At 37.0% G+C, this 18,782-nt stretch overlaps 1 protein-coding gene across 4 annotated transcripts in view; it reads left to right on the top strand.

The window, feature by feature from the left end:
• The window catches only part of LOC121424454 (sperm flagellar protein 2-like), a 58,349-nt gene that overhangs the window by 18,687 nt on the left and 20,880 nt on the right, over positions 1-18,782 (top strand). For 2 of the 4 annotated variants that reach the window (XM_041620147.1, XM_041620149.1), the window contains exons 18-32: positions 618-721; positions 1,701-1,954; positions 2,992-3,127; positions 3,743-3,884; positions 5,324-5,470; positions 6,144-6,198; positions 6,726-6,842; positions 7,582-7,614; positions 9,410-9,576; positions 10,153-10,419; positions 10,971-11,108; positions 11,715-12,007; positions 12,281-12,479; positions 13,144-13,191; positions 17,297-17,323. In XM_041620147.1, coding sequence (XP_041476081.1) covers positions 618-721; positions 1,701-1,954; positions 2,992-3,127; positions 3,743-3,884; positions 5,324-5,470; positions 6,144-6,198; positions 6,726-6,842; positions 7,582-7,614; positions 9,410-9,576; positions 10,153-10,419; positions 10,971-11,108; positions 11,715-12,007; positions 12,281-12,479; positions 13,144-13,191; positions 17,297-17,323 — 2,127 coding nt within the window. The remainder of the gene's footprint in view (positions 1-617; positions 722-1,700; positions 1,955-2,991; positions 3,128-3,742; positions 3,885-5,323; positions 5,471-6,143; positions 6,199-6,725; positions 6,843-7,581; positions 7,615-9,409; positions 9,577-10,152; positions 10,420-10,970; positions 11,109-11,714; positions 12,008-12,280; positions 12,480-13,143; positions 13,192-17,296; positions 17,324-18,782) is intronic. The other 2 variants (XM_041620148.1, XM_041620150.1) reach the window with 2 other exon arrangements.

Raw genomic sequence — 18,782 nt, forward strand, 5'->3', positions numbered from 1 at the left:
CGATAAAGAAAGTTAAGATTCACCATCGTGATAAACCTTGGGTAACCCCGTACCTGAAATCCCTTATACGGAAAAGACAGGATGCGTTTATACAAGGTGACAAAGCCCGCTGGAAATTACTTCGCAATCAAGTTCAAAGAGAGATTCGGAACCTGAAGACTGAATTCTACGTAGGTCGAGTGAAGCATCTGAAAGACGAGAACCCTGCCAGTTGGTACAAACACATTAAACTACTTACTGGTAACAGGAGTCCCCCATTGGAAGTGGTTCATGATTCATGTGAGGCTAATTCTGAAGACTTGGACGCACAAACAGCAGAGAAAATCAAATTCCTATGTTAATACTTTTATATTGCTTTTTGTCTTTGTAATTGTTTTAATCTGTAATTCATGTTCATTTCAGTTTTTACTGCGAGACATGATGTTTTTAATAAAATCCATTTATCTATCTATCTATGGTTAGTAACTGACCTGGTTGTAGACAAACTAGGACAGAATAGATAAGACCACGAGGGACGATGCCAAACTGAATATAGACAAGCGGTTGTAGGCCAATTACCAATTTACCAGTTTGACCACCTGTAATTCTGGTATACCACTTTGATATTTTTTTTGTAGTTGAGTGCTCGAGGTAAGCTTGGCCAGAAGGCCATCAAGCTGCTCCGGAAAGGACAACCTCTCAAGGACGAGCTCCTGGTGGAGATCATGGTGGAAGCAGTCAGGTAAGTCGATTTAAAACCCAATATACCACATTCATTTTGAACGCATTACGAAAATTTCCCGTTTGATTCTCGACCTCACTTCGGACTGCAAACTGCGGTCGCATACCCCGTTTTGCATTTGCAAATCTCAAACAACTTTTCCAACCCCGATAAACCCATCTTGGCCAGGTAATCCCCTTGTCTCGATTTCACCACCACGGGCCAGCTAAACGAGCGTTGAGCCAAGGACGAAATGATAAACAACAGCTGTGCTATTACGTAAGACTTGTCTGCCTGTAGAAGGATCTTCGGAATGAAATTATTGTATTCGATATTAATCACTTTTTCAAAGGCATATTACATTCAGACATCCAATACTAGTCCATTTTCAATTTCGAACGAAGAAAATCGACCTCGAAATAAGGAAAGTATGCGGAATAAAAATTACGGTATGCTTAGCATGCAAGGACTGCGATGCATCCCATCTAGTTTCTGTCCGTACAGCAAGAAAATATGGGATGCATGACGTTCACTTGCGCAACGATACAGTCTTAACGAAAGAAAGGAAGGAAGGAAGAGAAAAAGAAAGAAAGAAAGGAAGAAAAAAGTTTCTATCAACGCGTGTATACATGGAACTCCATGCACTCAACAGAATGCAATCCATCGTGTGTGGCCCCCTGCTGTGACCGTTGATGCTGGGGTGTATTATCTTCGGACCGAGGTCAAGAAACAGGTGTTTCTATACTTAAATTTCATGCTTGAGGGCAATAGGGTTTTGAGAAGAGATTTGATAAGGGAAACTTGGGGTATACTGCTCTTAAACGCAAAATTTTCGTCATGCAGCACCAGCTCAAGAACTAGCTACTGACATTAAAAGGATGCTCCAGGCTGAAAATATTTATATCTAAATAAATAGTGTAAAATTCACAAAGCAAAAATATTCATGTGAGATATGCAGGAACCTTGAGAATGTTTTTGGTATTGTCTATTGCTTCTTCAGGCGTGCTAAGGAGGAGCAGGGTTGGATCATGGATGGCTTCCCTTCCACTGTAGCCCAGGCAAAGCTACTGGAAAAGGCGCTGAGTGGGTACGATGCCAACGCCAAACCCTCGAAGCACAAGCTCAGACAGAGTCGGCTGGCCCTTGACCCCAACCCGCCAAAGGACCCCCCTCCCCCGGTCAGTGGGATCGATCTGGTGGTTCACCTGGACGTGACGGACGACCTGGCCATGCGGAGGGCTGCTGGCCGATATTGTAAGTTTGAGACATTGCGTGACAAAGCAGATGGAACAAAGTATTGCATCATTCTGTGAATGTAGACAGTGGGTATGACCAGCCAGATGCAAAATATGGGCCATATTGTTTGTGCACAATAATCGGCCTCTCAGAACTATTGTGTCTAACTGGCTGGATCTACGCCTTTGTATTTCGGCTGTCATGGCCCTTGCGCTAAAAATGGTTTTTCATATAATTTTGGAAGTCTTCAGGCCGCAATGAAGATTTTTAGAAAGTTATCAAAATATACCATTGTATAGCTTGAGTAATGCAAACAGATCTTTAAAGGAGAATTAAACCATTGGAACAAGATAGCTTGTGTGAAAACAGAAAAATCAAAGAAACAGATCAACGAAAGTTTGAGAAAAATCGGACAAATAATGAGAAAGTTATGAGCATTTGAATATTGCGATCACTAATGCTATGGAGATAGCAAATTGGCAATGCGACAAAGATGAGTGATGTCACTTGTGAACAACTCTCCCCATTACTTTAGTATATACTTCACTAGAATTGCCTCTTTTATCACATCTATCCATAAATCATGTGTTCTGTCTACATGAGGGCATGTAATACATATTTTTTAAGAATACATCATGGATAAAGAGTTTGTTTCATCATAAGAAAAAGCAAAAAGAGACATTTTGAGGGTATTTTACAGTCCACCAAAGGGAAAGTTGTTCATCAGTGACATCACACATCCTTGTCGCATTGCCAATGTGAGGATCTCCATAGCATTAGTGATTGCAATATTCAAATGCTCATAACTTTCTCACTATTTGTCCGATTTTTCTCAAACTTTCTTCATTCTTATTCTTTGATTTTTCTGTTTCTACACAAGCCTATTTGTTCCAAAGGTTTCATACCCCTTAAAATTAAGATTTGCCTCATACTTTGAGCTTGTCTGGTTCTGTCCTTTACACTAAAGTAAATTTTGCTGGGCTTCATCCATTGCATCTAAAAAACCCTGAGGAGAAACTTTAAGTGACTCTTATTCTTTGTAAAATATTTCCTAGATGCTAACCAGGAGGAAGAGGAATACCACCAGGAGTTCAAGCCGCCTCCAGAAGGCAGCGCATCGGGTGTCGGCAAGCAGGAGAAGGTCCAACCGGTCAAGGATCCAGCCTTTGATCAGGAGCAGATCCAGCATAGGTAAGCTTGCACCAACTTTGTCATCCACGTCCTGACAAATATAAGGGGGGACTTTTATTTTTGGAATAATCGATCAATGATCATAGAAGTGTTTTAACATCATTTGGCAAGTTGTCTTATCTGGCAACTTTCCTTGATTCAGATTGGCCAAGAAGCTCATTTCTTTTATGTTAACTGTTAGATAAAAATTCTTTGTTGGATAAAATGTTCAACAAGTCCTTTCCTAAAATGCTACCTAAAGGCCTATTGCAGAAGGTGTTGTGTGTTCAGGTTTAACTTTTGAAGATAAAAACAATGCAACTTTCAAATGCACGCATCTGATGGGTTGAAACCAAGGTGGTTTAATTTTGGGAGTTGCATTTAATTGTAGCTCTTTCTGTAATAGACGCCCCTTCTTTTCCCTAACCTGTTCGGTAACCACTTTTCATGATCTGGTCCAAAAACTGTTGATAAAGAGCACCTCGAATTGCATGGTATAGATCGGGGAGAATTTCATGAAACGAATCACATGTGACTTTCACTGACTATCGTTATGAGCTACCGAAATTCTCGTATTCGATTTGCTCGTCATGAAACTTACCACCCGTAAATATTGACTCTCTTCTCTTGCCTTAGAATAACTGGATTCCAAGATTCTTGGAAGAAACTTGACAAGTGGTTCTCCAGCTTCCACATCCTGCAGAAGCTGGATATCTGTATGGAGAAAGAGGAGGCGTGTCAAGCAGTCAAGAACTTAATGGTAGAGACCAAAGAAAAGGTAAGAGGATCTCAGTAAGCTATAGTGTATCGAAGTGTGACATCATAAAATAGATTTAGCATTTCATTGTTTCTTATACCAGGGGGCCGTTTCATAAATCTGTTCGTAAGTTAAGAGTGACTTTAAGAACGACTAGTGATCCTTTCTTGTGGTAAATGATATTCACCATACATGCTCATCGGTGATTATTTAGTGCGAAGGAAAGGGTTACCAGTCGTTCTTAAAGTTGCTCTTAACTTACGAACAGCTTTATGAAACACCCCCCAGATCCTGAAAGAGCACGATGAAAAAAAAATCCACAGCCAAATTTTTGTAGGAATCAGTTCAACGGGCCCGAAGATATGATCACATGAATACCTGAATATTGGCCTGTTCTAAACAATTAGAACTAGGCCAGAGAATCTAATTGGGCTAATTAGGTATTCATACGGTCATATCCTGCTCCCTGTTGAGCTATTTTATACCAAATTTTGGCTATGGATGTATTTCATCATGTTATAATAATAATAATAAGCATTAATTTATATAGCGCAGCTTTTATATGGATATATTCAGCTGCGCTTGTTCAGAGCTCTTTTTACTTATTTTGGTCTACATAGCATATTTTCTTAACTAAAGAGATATGTTTTTAATTTTGATTTGAAGAGAGCCAAGGATGGAGAGTTTCTTATATCAATTGGCAGGCTATTCCACAGTTTGGGGGCAGCAAGTGCAAATGCACGATCACCGAGTGTGACTTTTGTTTTGTGAAATGGTATCTGAAACAATAATTTATCTGTGGTACTTCGCAGGCTTTGACTGTGTGATTGGATTTTAAGTTTTAGTAATTCTGTAATGTAATGTGGGGCTTGACCGATTAATGATTTATATACAACTAACAGAATAACAACTTATATCAGAGATAACATGTTATATCAGAGATACAATGTTATATCAGAGATAACATGTTATATCAGAGATACAATGTTATATCAGAGATAACATGTTATATCAGAGATACAATGTTATATCAGAGATAACATGTTATATCAGAGATACAATTAAAACTAAAAGATAGAATGCAAAAAAAAACTAATGTGACATCATTTTACTACCCAGGGTGGTGTCTTTAGGAAAAAACAACAACCAAGCATGATATGTAGTGTGTTGTCTGATTATTTATGGAAGTGTGATCAAACAAAGCAAATACTTTGTAATTCTCTATAAGTCAGGTAACCAATGAAGTTCTTTGAAAAAAGGAGACACATGATCATAGTTCTTCTGAAGTATACCCCAATTTATTGGATCAGGAATCAAAATCATGAGCAACATTAAACAGTATTCACTAGAACTAGTCATTGGTACTCGTCATTTTAGCTGAAATAAATGACTGGTCACATGAAAGCTTTCAGCCAGTCGTTTGCTTAGAATTCATAGCACAATTTTATATCTTCTTATAGATGGAGAAAGCCAAAGAAGATGCACTGAGAGCCGAGGAAGAAGCGTCAAAGACAGCGGAAGAAGCTCCTCCGACCACCGCTGATACCAGCTCAGCAGTACCGACAGATGGGATGGAGTCCACCGCTCCTCAGCAGCCAGATCCTCAGGTAAGAGGGCATTCAAGATGGTGGTTGTTTAGTGGAAGAGGAAGATTGTGGTGCTGATGATGGTAATGATCAGAGCAGTGATGAGGATATAGTTGTGGTGGTGGTGGTGATGGTGATAATGGTGGTGGTGATGGTGGTGATGATGATGATGGTGGTGGTGGTTGTGGTGATGGTGGTGATGATGATTATGATGGTGGTTGTGATGATTATGAGGGTGATGGTGATGATTGTGGTGGTGATGATGATGATGGTAATGATGGTGGTGGTTATGGTGTTGGCGGTGATTGTGATGGTGATGGTGATGATGATGATGATGATGATGATGATGATGGTGGTGGTGATTGTGATGGTGGTGGTGTTGGTGATGGTGGTGATGTTGTTGGTGATGATCTTCATGATCATGATGATATTGATGATGGTGATGGTGGTGATGATGATGGTGATGATGATGATGATTGATGCCTATGATGATGGTGATGATGATGGTGATGATGATTATGATGGTGATGATGATGGTGATGATAATTATAATATTGATGGTGATGGTGTTGGTGTTGGTAATGATGTTGGTGATGATTTATTATAATGATGAAGAAAGAGAGGATGGTAATGGTTTTTATGGACCATTCTCCTGTAAATTCAATACTGTATGTTCATTTTTTTTCCAATTCAGACCACAACATCAGAGACAGATAAAGGAGCAGCTTCACCAGGTGGTTCTAGAGCTGGTAAGATATGATAATTACTTCAAACTTTAAGGGGCAGTTAACTCAGTCACAGTGAATCTCCTTATAGTCTTGATACGTAAATACTTTTATTAAACAAATGAGAAGTATATTGAAAATTTTTGCTTTTGAAAAATAGCATGATCATTTTAATCTCCATTAAGAAAGAGGAATTCCTTGAAGCATACTAAAACTTGAGTCAACAGCAAACATGATTATGTTTTGTAAGATTGATTAATTAATTGTCGGATAATGTAGTAGTAATTTTTCAGATAATATGCAATAATAATGCATTCTGGATGAGATGCCAAGACTCAAATTTCCATAAGCATGATGAATATTGTCATATAGGTAGGCTGCAATATTCAATTCAGATACCTGTGTCAAGTTTTACACAAAAAAGTGTCCTTAATAAACCTTCAAACAAATGCTTTCTATATCTTATCATAATTATAAAACATATTTTCAATAGATTTTTAGTAAATCATTTTAATTTTTTTTTACTACTTGTTTAAAACAATTATTTCTAGGGTCAGCAAAAGGCAAGGGGTCAGCTCGGGGCAGGTCACCAAAGGGAGAAAAAGGTAAAAGGTCAAGCAGCAAGGGGTCACGGAGCGGGAGTGCTAAGAAGTCGCCTTCCAAAGATGGTAAGTGTACATTTCATGAGTATATATTTCTTATTTGTCTAATCAAAGATCATTTGTCGGATTAAGATTCATGATTCGTGCCCTTTATTTTTGTGGTACGTGTATATACGTGGTAAGCGTTATTCACTGTTGAATGTCAACCTTTTGTTGGATACAGATGGATTATACTGACTGCTGAAATTGTTTGGATTTTAATCTATTTCGAAGACTGTCAATATTTGTTTATATACAAGCCCATTTAGTTGACTGCCAACATTTTATGATTACCAACCCAATTTTCGGACTGTCAACATTGGTTCAATCCACCCCCTCCCTCTAAATAAATGAAAATAAGTAAAAAATTAGATAATTGAATAAAAATGAATTAAAGGAAATAATGAAAGACAGCATCAAATCTTAACAGGATTTATGTGGCCGTTGTCAATCCCCCCCATACATTTTGAATTTCTTTTGTATTTATGTCATATATTGGAACTGTTTATATATATGTGTGTTTTTACTTTATTGATGTTTGTTTGTATTTTTAACTCAATTTGTTCAAAAATGAATTTGAATTGAATTGAATGTATTGTCTTGCAAATAATTCATAGTATTACAATTATCATAGTTCGGAGAAGATTATGTCTCGCAACAATAAATGTTAAAGCGATGAATGTTCATGCCATGGATAATTTAAGAGTGCGTAATTAGTATTGAATATTCATGAGGATTTCCTTTATCCATTTGCTGCCACCCATAGCAAAGAAGAGTGCCAAAGAAGACAAGAAGAAAGGTATACCCTTGAAATTAACAGTTCAAAATACCTGAAAATAACTCATAAATTGATCACACGAGTGTGTAGTACTAACAGTGCACTTCCAATGTCTCTTGGGTAGGGAGATGAAAGAGACATGTTTTCATTCAGCACTGATGTATAACCATCAAAATTTCTTTCACTTCAAAGTAAGGGGTAATGAGTCTAGGAAATAATAGGAATGGTAACGTTCTGTTTGATATATGGTCTCTAATGGTTTTAAAGATCATTCATATAACCTTGGCCATCGGATTTCAGCTTTGCACACTAGTCAAGAGTGTAATATCTTAACCTATGCACACATTCTCATTGAGGTTGATCTATTCCTCAGACTAATACGCAGTGGCCATTATTACTTGAAATAGGTATCATTTGTATCATGGTACAAAACCACGGACTATGCAGATTTGTGTACATAATGATAATTATTCTTATTTCATTGTGTACACTAAGAAATCCAATCTTTTTTTTTCTTTCTGTCAATATTTAAATTTCACTGGTTAGTGCTTTACAAACACTAATTTCTAAGCCGATTTTTTTTTTTTTACAAATTAACAGTAACACCACACTTAGCCTCATCCTTTTTGCACAAAATAGAAACTTCCATAAAACAATCAGAACTCTGTTTCTTAACACACTTGGGTTTTGTTCAGTAATTCTGATTCATTTTTTCACTTTCACATAGAAAATATGTACAAGCAAGAAAGTTTTGGGTATTTAGGCCAAGGCCCTGTAATGGAAAGCTTAACAATTGATCAAAGAGCTGATTTTTAAGACTGATTACATCGATCATTTTGTGCAGTCAATCGTACAAATGAAAAATGCAAGATCAATTGCTAGGTTTTGTGTCAACCTCCCAACCACCCTTAATTGGTGTGCTCTTGGATTTTCTATTCATTTTTACAAATTTTTTTTAATGTTACACAAAATGCAATTGGTTAAAGAAAGACAAACTCATGACATCATGCAACAAAAAGATATATATATATTTGAAGTTTTTCTTCACCACTCTGGACCATTTCTTAAAATTATTGGCCCATATCCTGAAGAGCGGTTGAAGTTGTACCACGGTCTAAATCAGTTATAAAATGCCAAAAATGCCAAGATTTTGTTTACACTGCATCCTTGACATATTTACCAAATTTGTTCCCCATGCCTTAATGGTAAAGAAAACTATCTCATTCCATTGTGAATGATTGGGATGCAGATTAAAATGATATCTTCAACTACTACTCTTAGGGGGTGTTGCAAGAAAATATTTTTGATAAATTGCAAATATTCTGTTCCAATTTTACCCTTTTTCAAGGTGCAGATTAGAAATCAATCACAAATCTGCAATTAATTGCACGACTTATGATTGATTTACGGGCTTATACAGGCTTATACAAGTAATGCAAATCATCGGTGGCATTCGTAAGAATACATGCATGAGTTATTTTTGGAACAGTTCTTACACACTTGAGGCACAGCCAACAGTGTTTTGACTGTTTCAGATGTAACAAGTCTGTAATGTTCCAATTGCCTGAGCAATATGATGGGTATTATATATGTATGATATGTGTTTAAAATGATGAGGATCCTTACTTCGCTCTTCCTTGATAAACCATCCTCATCTCAAAACCACGACCAGTCAATAGAACTAGTCATTAGTATCAGTCATTAGCTAAAATTAATTACTGGTCATGTGATAGATTTCAACCAATCATTTGTTGAGGATCCATATCACAATTCATACTAATGACTGATGCCCTTGGTGATATGCACTATTTAATAGGTGCTTCACCAAAGAGGAAGGGCTCACGTAGCAAGTCGCCCAAGAAACGCCGCACCCCTACTCCAGAGCCGGAACCGGAACCAGAGCCTCCTGCCGAGCCCACCGGTCCACCCCCTCCTCAGCCCGGATCAGATGATTGGGTCTATGTGGATGAGCCAATTGACGAGGTAGGGGTAATATTCCAAGCCTCTCTTCATAAAGAGGAAGTCCTCACTGCTATCATGATGGTGTCAATTATTCTGTTTCTGTTTATGGTAACTCCCATAGGAACTTAGCTGGGCAGCATGTTGCTGTTAAACACCAAGCTCTTATATAACCCATTACCTGGGAAACATTTTACGTCTAGGTTAATCAGTCATAGTGGCTGACATTGTAGAGGACAGATATTACTCTTGGGTCTTTTTATCAAAGTTATGACAATGGCAGAGTGGGGGTTTGAACTCACAACCTTGAAATTATGAGTCCATTGCTCTAACCACTGGACCACACAGACCATAATTATAGTAGGAATAAAAGCGAACCATTCTGGCGAAAATACACCAAAGAATAACAGAGTTATGGGGGAAAAATGTTTTGTACACTAATTTTTCACTTTTAATGACATTTTTATATCAGTCTGTATTTATTTTTGTATATAATCTTGTAAAAGAAAAATGCAGCAATGGAAATAGTACTTCTGTTGCCAATTCAAGCAAAGAAAGCACCTGACAAGGCTCCTAATCTTTCATTAATGTCACTTTCAGAATCTCGCTAATGCACTGGCTCCGCACTGGGAAAACACAGAGTCCACCTACCTCGGCGCCAGCAAGCACGTCTTCAGGAACATCCGTCACGAGAGGGAGGACATCTATCACTACTACTACCGCATCCGACGCAACTTTGAGGCTTATCTGCGTCGGCCGGATAGCAAGCAGGAGTTCATGAACATGTGGCAACAGGAGTACAATCAGATTGCAGAGGACATGAGGGATGATGATGAGACCAAGGCCGAACTTCATCAACGGGTCCAGGTACGGTGTTAGAAGGGGTTCATATTCACCTGGTATTCAAGAAATTGGTCTCCTTCTGAGATAGTCTTATATCATATCGGGCCAAAGCATCTTGGCATATTTAAGACTGGGCTGAATTTGAGAAGGATAAAATTTTGAGTATTTAATTCCACTTCTGAACTCTCTTTCATTTTATTTTTTTGTAAGTTTTACTCAATATTCATTAATGTTATTTGCTTTTCCCCCACATTTAAATGTATTTGAGTGTATTCTGTAATTCAATATTATTTTATTATTGGATATATGCAAAGGCCTTTTTTTAGTGTATCCATTTTATATGTGAAGACAGTCTATTATAACGTTACATGTTTGTCAAGTTAGTCAACAGGCACAGGCCCTATGTGATGGTTTACTTTATAATTGAGGGTTTTGATGAAGTCAAACACAAGTTCTGCCTTGCTGTGTAGGAGCAATTGCATGCCTATAGTCTGTTCAGACTAGTGTTGAATTATTTATAAAACATAAAAGGAGAATATATTCATACTTTCAATTGTGTGATGTTCATATGACAGGACCTTAAGGAGCAGCTTTGGGAGATGTCAGATGAGAGGAAACTTGAGGCCGAGGCTGAACGTCAGTCGGTCATCAACGAGGGTTGGTTGGAAGACAGACTTGGCCTCCTCACAAATCACTATCTCACTCTTATGCAGGTCAGTATTGAATGAAAGAGTTGCAAATTTATGCAAAAAGCTGATATGAATATAGACTTGGTCCCACAAACCACTATCTCTCACTTATGCAGGTCAGTATTGAACAAAAGAGTTGTATATTTTATGCTGTAACCCCTGTTTTGAAGACAGACGGTGTCTGCTAAAAAAAACACTACCTCACTCGTATACAGGTCAGAATTCACCAGAAGATTTGTATATTTATACTAAGTCCTCATTAGTAGATAGACTAGTTCTCAGAAACCACATCTCATTCTAGTGTAGGTCAGTATTGAACAAAATACTTGTATATCTTAGAGCCCATTTGAAGATCTTAGCAAATACCCCATGTGAAGACAGACAGGGTTTTGTAACATAATACTATCTATACAAGTTTCCCTCAGTCAGCCATGTTTTGAAGACATAAAAACCTATCTATCAAGCCGTGATTAATCATCGTTTTTATGATTAGGTTTCCCATTCTTATGTCCACCATGGTGTCGTCATATAGGAACTGTCCATTGGCCTCTACATGTATTAGTAAGGTCCATGCCCTCTCTGTTGTACCCCTTCGTACCAAACCTTTTCACCCCCTATCATTCCTAACAGTGTGAAGTGGATCGCTACCAAGACACCTTGCGACTCCTCAAGGACTACTACCAGGGGATGGAAGGCAAGATACCGGAGGAGCTGGACCCTAACTACGCCCGCATCCCCCTCATTGACCTCCCTCCCATGGAACGACCAGACTCTGGTATTCCTCCCGCCGAGAGCGCTGTACCCAGTGAGAGCCACACCCAGTTGGTCACACCCACTCCGACCACCCCATCCGCTAAGGGGAAGAAGGGCAAGGGGGAACCTGTTGAGGAGATCAAGGAAGTGGAGGATGAGGTCAAACCAAAGTAAGACCTTGGGCAGTTAAGGAATCGATTGTAACCTAATTCATGCTTAATTGTCGACATGCACGTGATGATTAACTGAAAATCTCATTGATCAATAAGCAATATTTTGTGTTTCTTCAGCATGATCCAATCATGTCAATGATGTGTCATTTTAACTGCCTCTCTTTTCTTCTACCTATTTTTCCATCTCTCTCTCTCTCTCACATTTTCTCTCTTGCTGTTTTGTCTCTCTTTATCCATATGGCTTACTCTCTCTTTGCTTCCATTGAATAGGATCCCCCTGGTCCCGAGACGCCCCGGTTCTTCCGAGGGCTTCTTTCCCATCCCCACCCCTGGGGCTGACAAGAGAGAAGCCAAGGGGACCAAGAGCAGAGCCGGTAAGGGCAAGGAGAAGGAGAAGGCTGCTGCGCCCTCTACCAGCGCAGACGAGGAGAAGGATACTCCTCAGCCCCCGGCCGATCCAGATGAAAGAGTGAGTATGAATGATTTCTCTTCCAGAAAATTACAGCAAAATTATTTCGGAAGAGCCATGGTGTAGTTTTTCCAACTATGTCATTCTGTAATCAGAGGGTTAGGTGTTTGAATCCCACCTCAGCCTAGCATCCTTTTGCAAGGCGTCATCAATCCACTCTTTGCCACTCTCCACCCAGGTGCTAAATGGGTACTCGGTAGGATGTGAAAGTCATTGTAGCTTGTCCAGCATTGTGTGCACCTCTTTGGCGACTGGCTGGAATACTCCCCAGGGAGTGGAGAATGTGCACACATTGTGTGCGGAAATGACTGATTGAATCTGATAACTATGGCGTTAACATTAGTCTGTAAGTCAAATCAAAATTATCAGAGACCCCCAATGAAGCAGAGGAACATTATCCCAAGACTTGCACAGAAGTCCTTTATATCCTGTTAGTGACATGAAAAGAGAATGCATACCCAATCTCCATTTATTTTCACATTTTTGCCACTAACATGTACCTCCCCAAAAAAAATTTTAAAGTTCAGAACAAATCTTGTTCTTTCGTCGAATTTTCTATGATACCCTTCTGATACAAGAAAAGATTTCTTAAGCTCACCATTATCTTACCATTTTTCCTCAGAACTCTGATGTACATTGAATTGTTTCATTTTCATTTCAACAGCTCATCTTTGAAGCTTACCAATTTGGACTCCACAAGATATCTGAAATGGTAAGAAAACTGGCTTTACTTGTCTTGAAATAATTGATCACCCATCCCCAAACTACCTGAAATCAAGCCCAAATGCATGTTAAATGAAAGTGAATCATTCACAAATTGGCTTGGACTAGCAATCAAATGAAGGAATGTAATCTTGATATGTACTAAATTGCAACAAATTTTTTCAGCATGGATAGGCTTTTAATACACACTTTAGCCTGTATTCTGAAGTCAGGTTTAACTTAACCTCAGGTTTAAAGTTGTGGTTTAAGTATGGAAAGCCAAAAGTATCAAAATTTCTAAATGAAACCTGACTTCAGAATACGGGCCTCTGAGTTGAGTTGACAACTGGCACTCCATAAAAGGGTCGTCTATTAATGGGTTAGCCATGGCAATGAGAATATCACCCTTAGTGATTTATATATTAAAACGCTTTATTTGTGTGTGGTTTGCGGTTTATATATTTCATATTTTTCCAACAAGGTCAGTTTCTCTTGATAAGGGTCCACTTATGCTCGATCACGGTGTTTCAATATATTTCTACTATCACATTTTTTTCATAGCTTTGCTCGGTCACAAAATTCTGGATAGTTTGGGTCTCTCTCACGATGTTTCATTAACTTTACTCTCTCACTATGGTTTAACAAGGGGAACTATGGTGTATTACTTTAGTCCACCTGCACTTGCATATATTGGTAGAAACCAAAGGTTATGGTGATTTAACTGGCATTTTGCCTCTCGGACACAAAAATACAGATAACAGTAAAATGAATTTAATCCTATCACAATTTTTCTTTAGTTTTGCTCTACTGTCATCAAGCTGTTTCAATAGATTTGCTTCTCTGAAATGTTTCAACGGCCACTATTTTTGTACATCTTTTAATTCCAAATTGGATTTTTACGCCTCCACCCACATAGGTGTTTATACATATGTTGTACATAGGTGTTAATGTTATGTTCTGGTCATCTGTCCCATTTTCTTTCTTTTTTTGCAAGAAATGTTTGAGAGATCCACTTTAAACAAGGTCCAAATGTAGATATTGGAGTGACAATGATCTGAGTAATTTCTTCTTTTTTTTGGGGGGGATATCATGAGGTCAAAGGTCACAGTGGTCATTATAAACATTGAAATATCTTTCTCACAATTATGTAAGAACCATACAAGAGATCAGCTTTAAACGTTGTTCATGCGTGCGTATTGAATGGATGGTTGACATCCTTGTGTGTGTGTGTGTGTGGGGGGTTGTATTAAAAATTGATTATCAAAACACTAAGTAATAATGTATTATTGGATTTACACAGATGTGTATCAATCAGGCATGATTATTTCTGTCTAGGGACCGAACTTTAACACCAGTAGAGCATGAGTGGGCCCTTCTTGGAACCAACGAGTCATGTTGAAAAAAATTTGATTGTGTAACCCAAACCTTTCGCATATTTATCATTGTTTGAATATGTGAAAGTGCAGTATCCCAGTATGATCAAAGAAACATCGTGTTTATCTTGAAATATAATCATCCTCACTTATTTGTCTATCAGGGCCCCGTTTTACAAAGAGTTACGATTGATCCAATCAACCTCAACTGTTTAAAAATCCATCAATGTCATAATTTTTTCTAGAGGAAATCTCCTTTGTAAACAAAGAGAATTCAAGAAAAGCAATGAATATGTGAATGTACATCATGTGTAGAAGATATTTTGAACAAACATGTATTTTAGATGTTGACGTTGCTGGCTTTCCATAGTTGTTGATTTGATCAATCGTAACTCTCTGTAAGACGGGACCCAGATATACTGTTGGGCCCTGTAATATGAAATTTAGTGATCGAATGTTTGGCTGATATTTGTGATTGATCATACAAAATAATTGATTCAATGAGTCATGATACAAATCAGTCACATTATCAATCACTAAGCTGCATGTTACCCATGCTTGTTGTATGTCATAAGGAGGGTGTGAAGGAGTGGGGAGGTTGTGGGAAGGGGGGAGGGGGGGGTGGTCTGACCTATAGTACCTCTGTTGATTCGACATGCTTAACGAAAGATTACTTGATAGATTATCCCATTACTTGATAAATTATCCATTACTTGATAAATTATCCAATTACTTAACAAATTATCCCATTACTTGATAAGATTAGCCCATTGCTTGATAAATTAGCCTATTACTTGATAAATTATCACATTATTTGATAAATTGTCACATTACTTGATAAATTATCATATTACTTGTTAAATTAGCCCATTACCTGATAAATCATCCCATTTCATGATAAATTATCCCATTACTTAATAAATTATCCCATTACTTGATAGACTAGTCCATTACTTGATAAATCATCCTGTTACTTGATAAATTACCCCATTACTTGATAAATTATGACATTACTTGATAGATTATCACATTACTTGATAGATTATCACATTACTTGTTAAATTATCACACTGCTTGATAGATTAGCCCATTACTTTATAAAATAACCCATTACTTAATGAATTATCCCATTACTTGATAGATTAGTCCATTACTTGATAAATCATCCTGTTACTTGATAAATTACCCCATTACTTGATAGATTATCACATTACTTGTTAAATTATCACATTGCTTGATAGATTAGCCCATTACTTTATAAAATAACCCATTACTTAATAAATTATCCCATTGCTTGATAGATTAGCACATTACTTAATGAATTAATCCATTACTTGATAAATTAACACATTGAATGATAAATTATCCCATTGCTTGTTAAATCATCAAATCGCTTAATAAATTAGCCTATTACTTGATAAATTATACCATTACTTGATAAATCATCTCATTACTTGATAAATTATCACATTACTTGTGCCATTACTTGAAAATTTATCTCATTGTTTGATAAATTATCACATTACTTTATATTGTAGAAACATTAGAAAAATACAAAGCAGTAGTATAGCACATGTCTTTAAACATAGTTATTTCTTTGTGTGGACATTTTAAGGATTATCACATAGAGTTTGAAATCCTCATTAAACCTAAAGGCCCGGTGAGTTGCATTTCATTGTACATAATCCAGAGTTTTATGTTCAACTTCTGAATTTCACTTTCGCTTATTCAATTCCCTTATTGTTCGCATTCACTTTCAATTTTTCAATGTATGTTACGGATCCAATTGTTATCTTTGAACAAACTTTTCTTGTTATAGAGATTTCAAATTTGTTATCATTTTTAATCAATTTTTCTACTTGTTTGCATGTGTTCAGTTATAGTTGTACCTGAGATTTTTTTAAAGGAATAATAAACAAATTCTTTGAGAAGGATTTGCTTGTAATTAGCTATTGTATGAATAATTCATTTTCAACGTAGTATGTGAAATACATGTAGGTGGCCACTATTTCCAGATTTATACTCATATTGCAAAGTACATAATCTCGTCCTTTTGGGCCATTTAAAGATTTTGGTAACAAATGACAATAAAACCCTACAGATTCTGGAAACCATGGAGTTTTGAACTTAATTCAACTTCTAGAGAGCATTTCATGGAAAAATAGTCAGTTATTTTCACTGATAACTGTTAAAAGCTACTGTGATCCTTGCTTCTGATTGGCTGAGAGCTAGTTAGTGCAAATCACTGACTGAGGTTTTCATGAAATGCTCTCCTGTATGCCATTACATCAAATTAATAATTATTCATGTTTGAAAAGCTTTGCATGGTAGAAACTTATTAAATATCACCTTTTTTAAGTCTTTATTTTTTTAAATAAGAGTATCCGTTTTGTCAATGCGATGTTTTTGTGAAATGCTGGACATTTGGTTGATTACATTTACCTATTTCAATTATTCACATTACAAATTGAAAGGTTATGTGTTATTTATCAAACAAGCCATAATGTGTGTATGATATAAAAATCGATATAAAGCCATCAACATGTCAACTAAACGTGATTGAAAATATTGAGCACCTTGGCTTGCTACGTGTATATTCTAGTCATAGCGTAAAGTTGTTTGTGACTTACCAAACTGTTTTGTGTAAAATGGTCCCAGAAAGAAATTCCTCTTCCAACCTCCATTCACTAGCAACAATGATTTTGATTGTATCTTAAATGCATGCTTTCCATATTTTAACAGTGGGATAACTTTAAGGGTGTGATCTTGGTAAGTGTACAGTATATCAGTGTCATATCGTTGAGTATCCATGATATTTGCTCTGGCCAGCGACAATTGTTCCTATGGAAATTATGCACCTAAAGTCAAACTTAACCCAAATCTATTTTTTCATTGGAAAATACTCACCCTTAGTCAAACTTAAAATCCTAACTCAGAATCCATTGCTTCAATGGAAATTATGCACTGTAAGCTAATCTTTCTAACCCAATCCACTTATTCAAAGGAAAATATGCACCTTGAGTCAAAACTTAAGACCTAACCCAAATCCATTGCTTCAATGGAAAATATGCACCCTAGTTCAAACTTAAAACCTAATGTAAGTCCATTGCTCCTACGGAAAATATGCACCTAAGTCAAACATACAATCTAACCCAAACACTTATCTTAAGTCTCTCATTACAGTACGTTGAAGAAAAATCTCTATCATGAACCATCCCATATGTCTTTCAAGAAAGTAAAATTGGAGGTGTTTTAAGTGTGAACACCAATCGAGTGTTCGGCTTAAAGGGGAATGAAACCTTTGGAACAAATAGGCTTGTGTCGAAACAGAAAAATCAAAGAAAAAGAACAAAGAAAGTTTGAGAAAAATTAGACAAATAATGAGAAAGTTATGAGCATTTGAATATTGCAATAACTGATGCTATGGAGATCCTCACATTGGCAATGCGACAAGGATGTGTGATGTCACTGATGAACAACTTTCCCTTTGGTGGACTATGAAATACCCTCAAAATGTCTCTTTGCTTTTTCTTATGATGATACAAACTCTTTATCCATGATGTATTCTTAAAAAAATATGTATTACAGAACACATGATTTATGGATAGATGTGATAAAAGAGGCAATTCTAGTGAAATATATACTAAAGTAATGGGGAGAGTTGTTCACAAGTGACATCACACATCTTTGTTGCATTGCTAATTTGCTATCTCCATAGCATTAGTGATCGCAATATTCAAATGCTCATAACTTTCTCATTATTTGTCCGATTTTTCTCAAACTTTCTTTGATCTGTTTCTTTGATTTTTCTGTTTTCACACAAGCTATCTTGTTCCAATGGTTTCATTCTCCTTTAATCTCATCGCTCAACCCTGAGTATGAGCAATGTTGGTGATGCGTTGTATACCATGTGCAACTTTGAATTTAAGTGTGACTTTTATAATGTCACTCTTAACTATTTGAGAAACATATTTCTGGAGCAATTGTCGCTGGAGCCAGTGTTGGGTCACCCATACCCATTCGGGGTCAAGTTTTGAGTTGGCAGGCACCTTGATTTAGAATAACAATTGAGTGTTGATTTTAACTAACATGCTTTTAATGCAATAAAGTGACTTCGCAGCTAAGGAAATTTGACCAATATGCATCGAGTGTAAGGCCGGATTTGTGTCTCTGGCTTTTTCAAAATGGGGAAGTTCAGCAAATTAAAATACCACCAGGTGTTTGAAAT

This window comes from Lytechinus variegatus, chromosome 11 (genome assembly GCF_018143015.1).
Source record: "Lytechinus variegatus isolate NC3 chromosome 11, Lvar_3.0, whole genome shotgun sequence".
NCBI lineage: Eukaryota > Metazoa > Echinodermata > Echinoidea > Temnopleuroida > Toxopneustidae > Lytechinus > Lytechinus variegatus.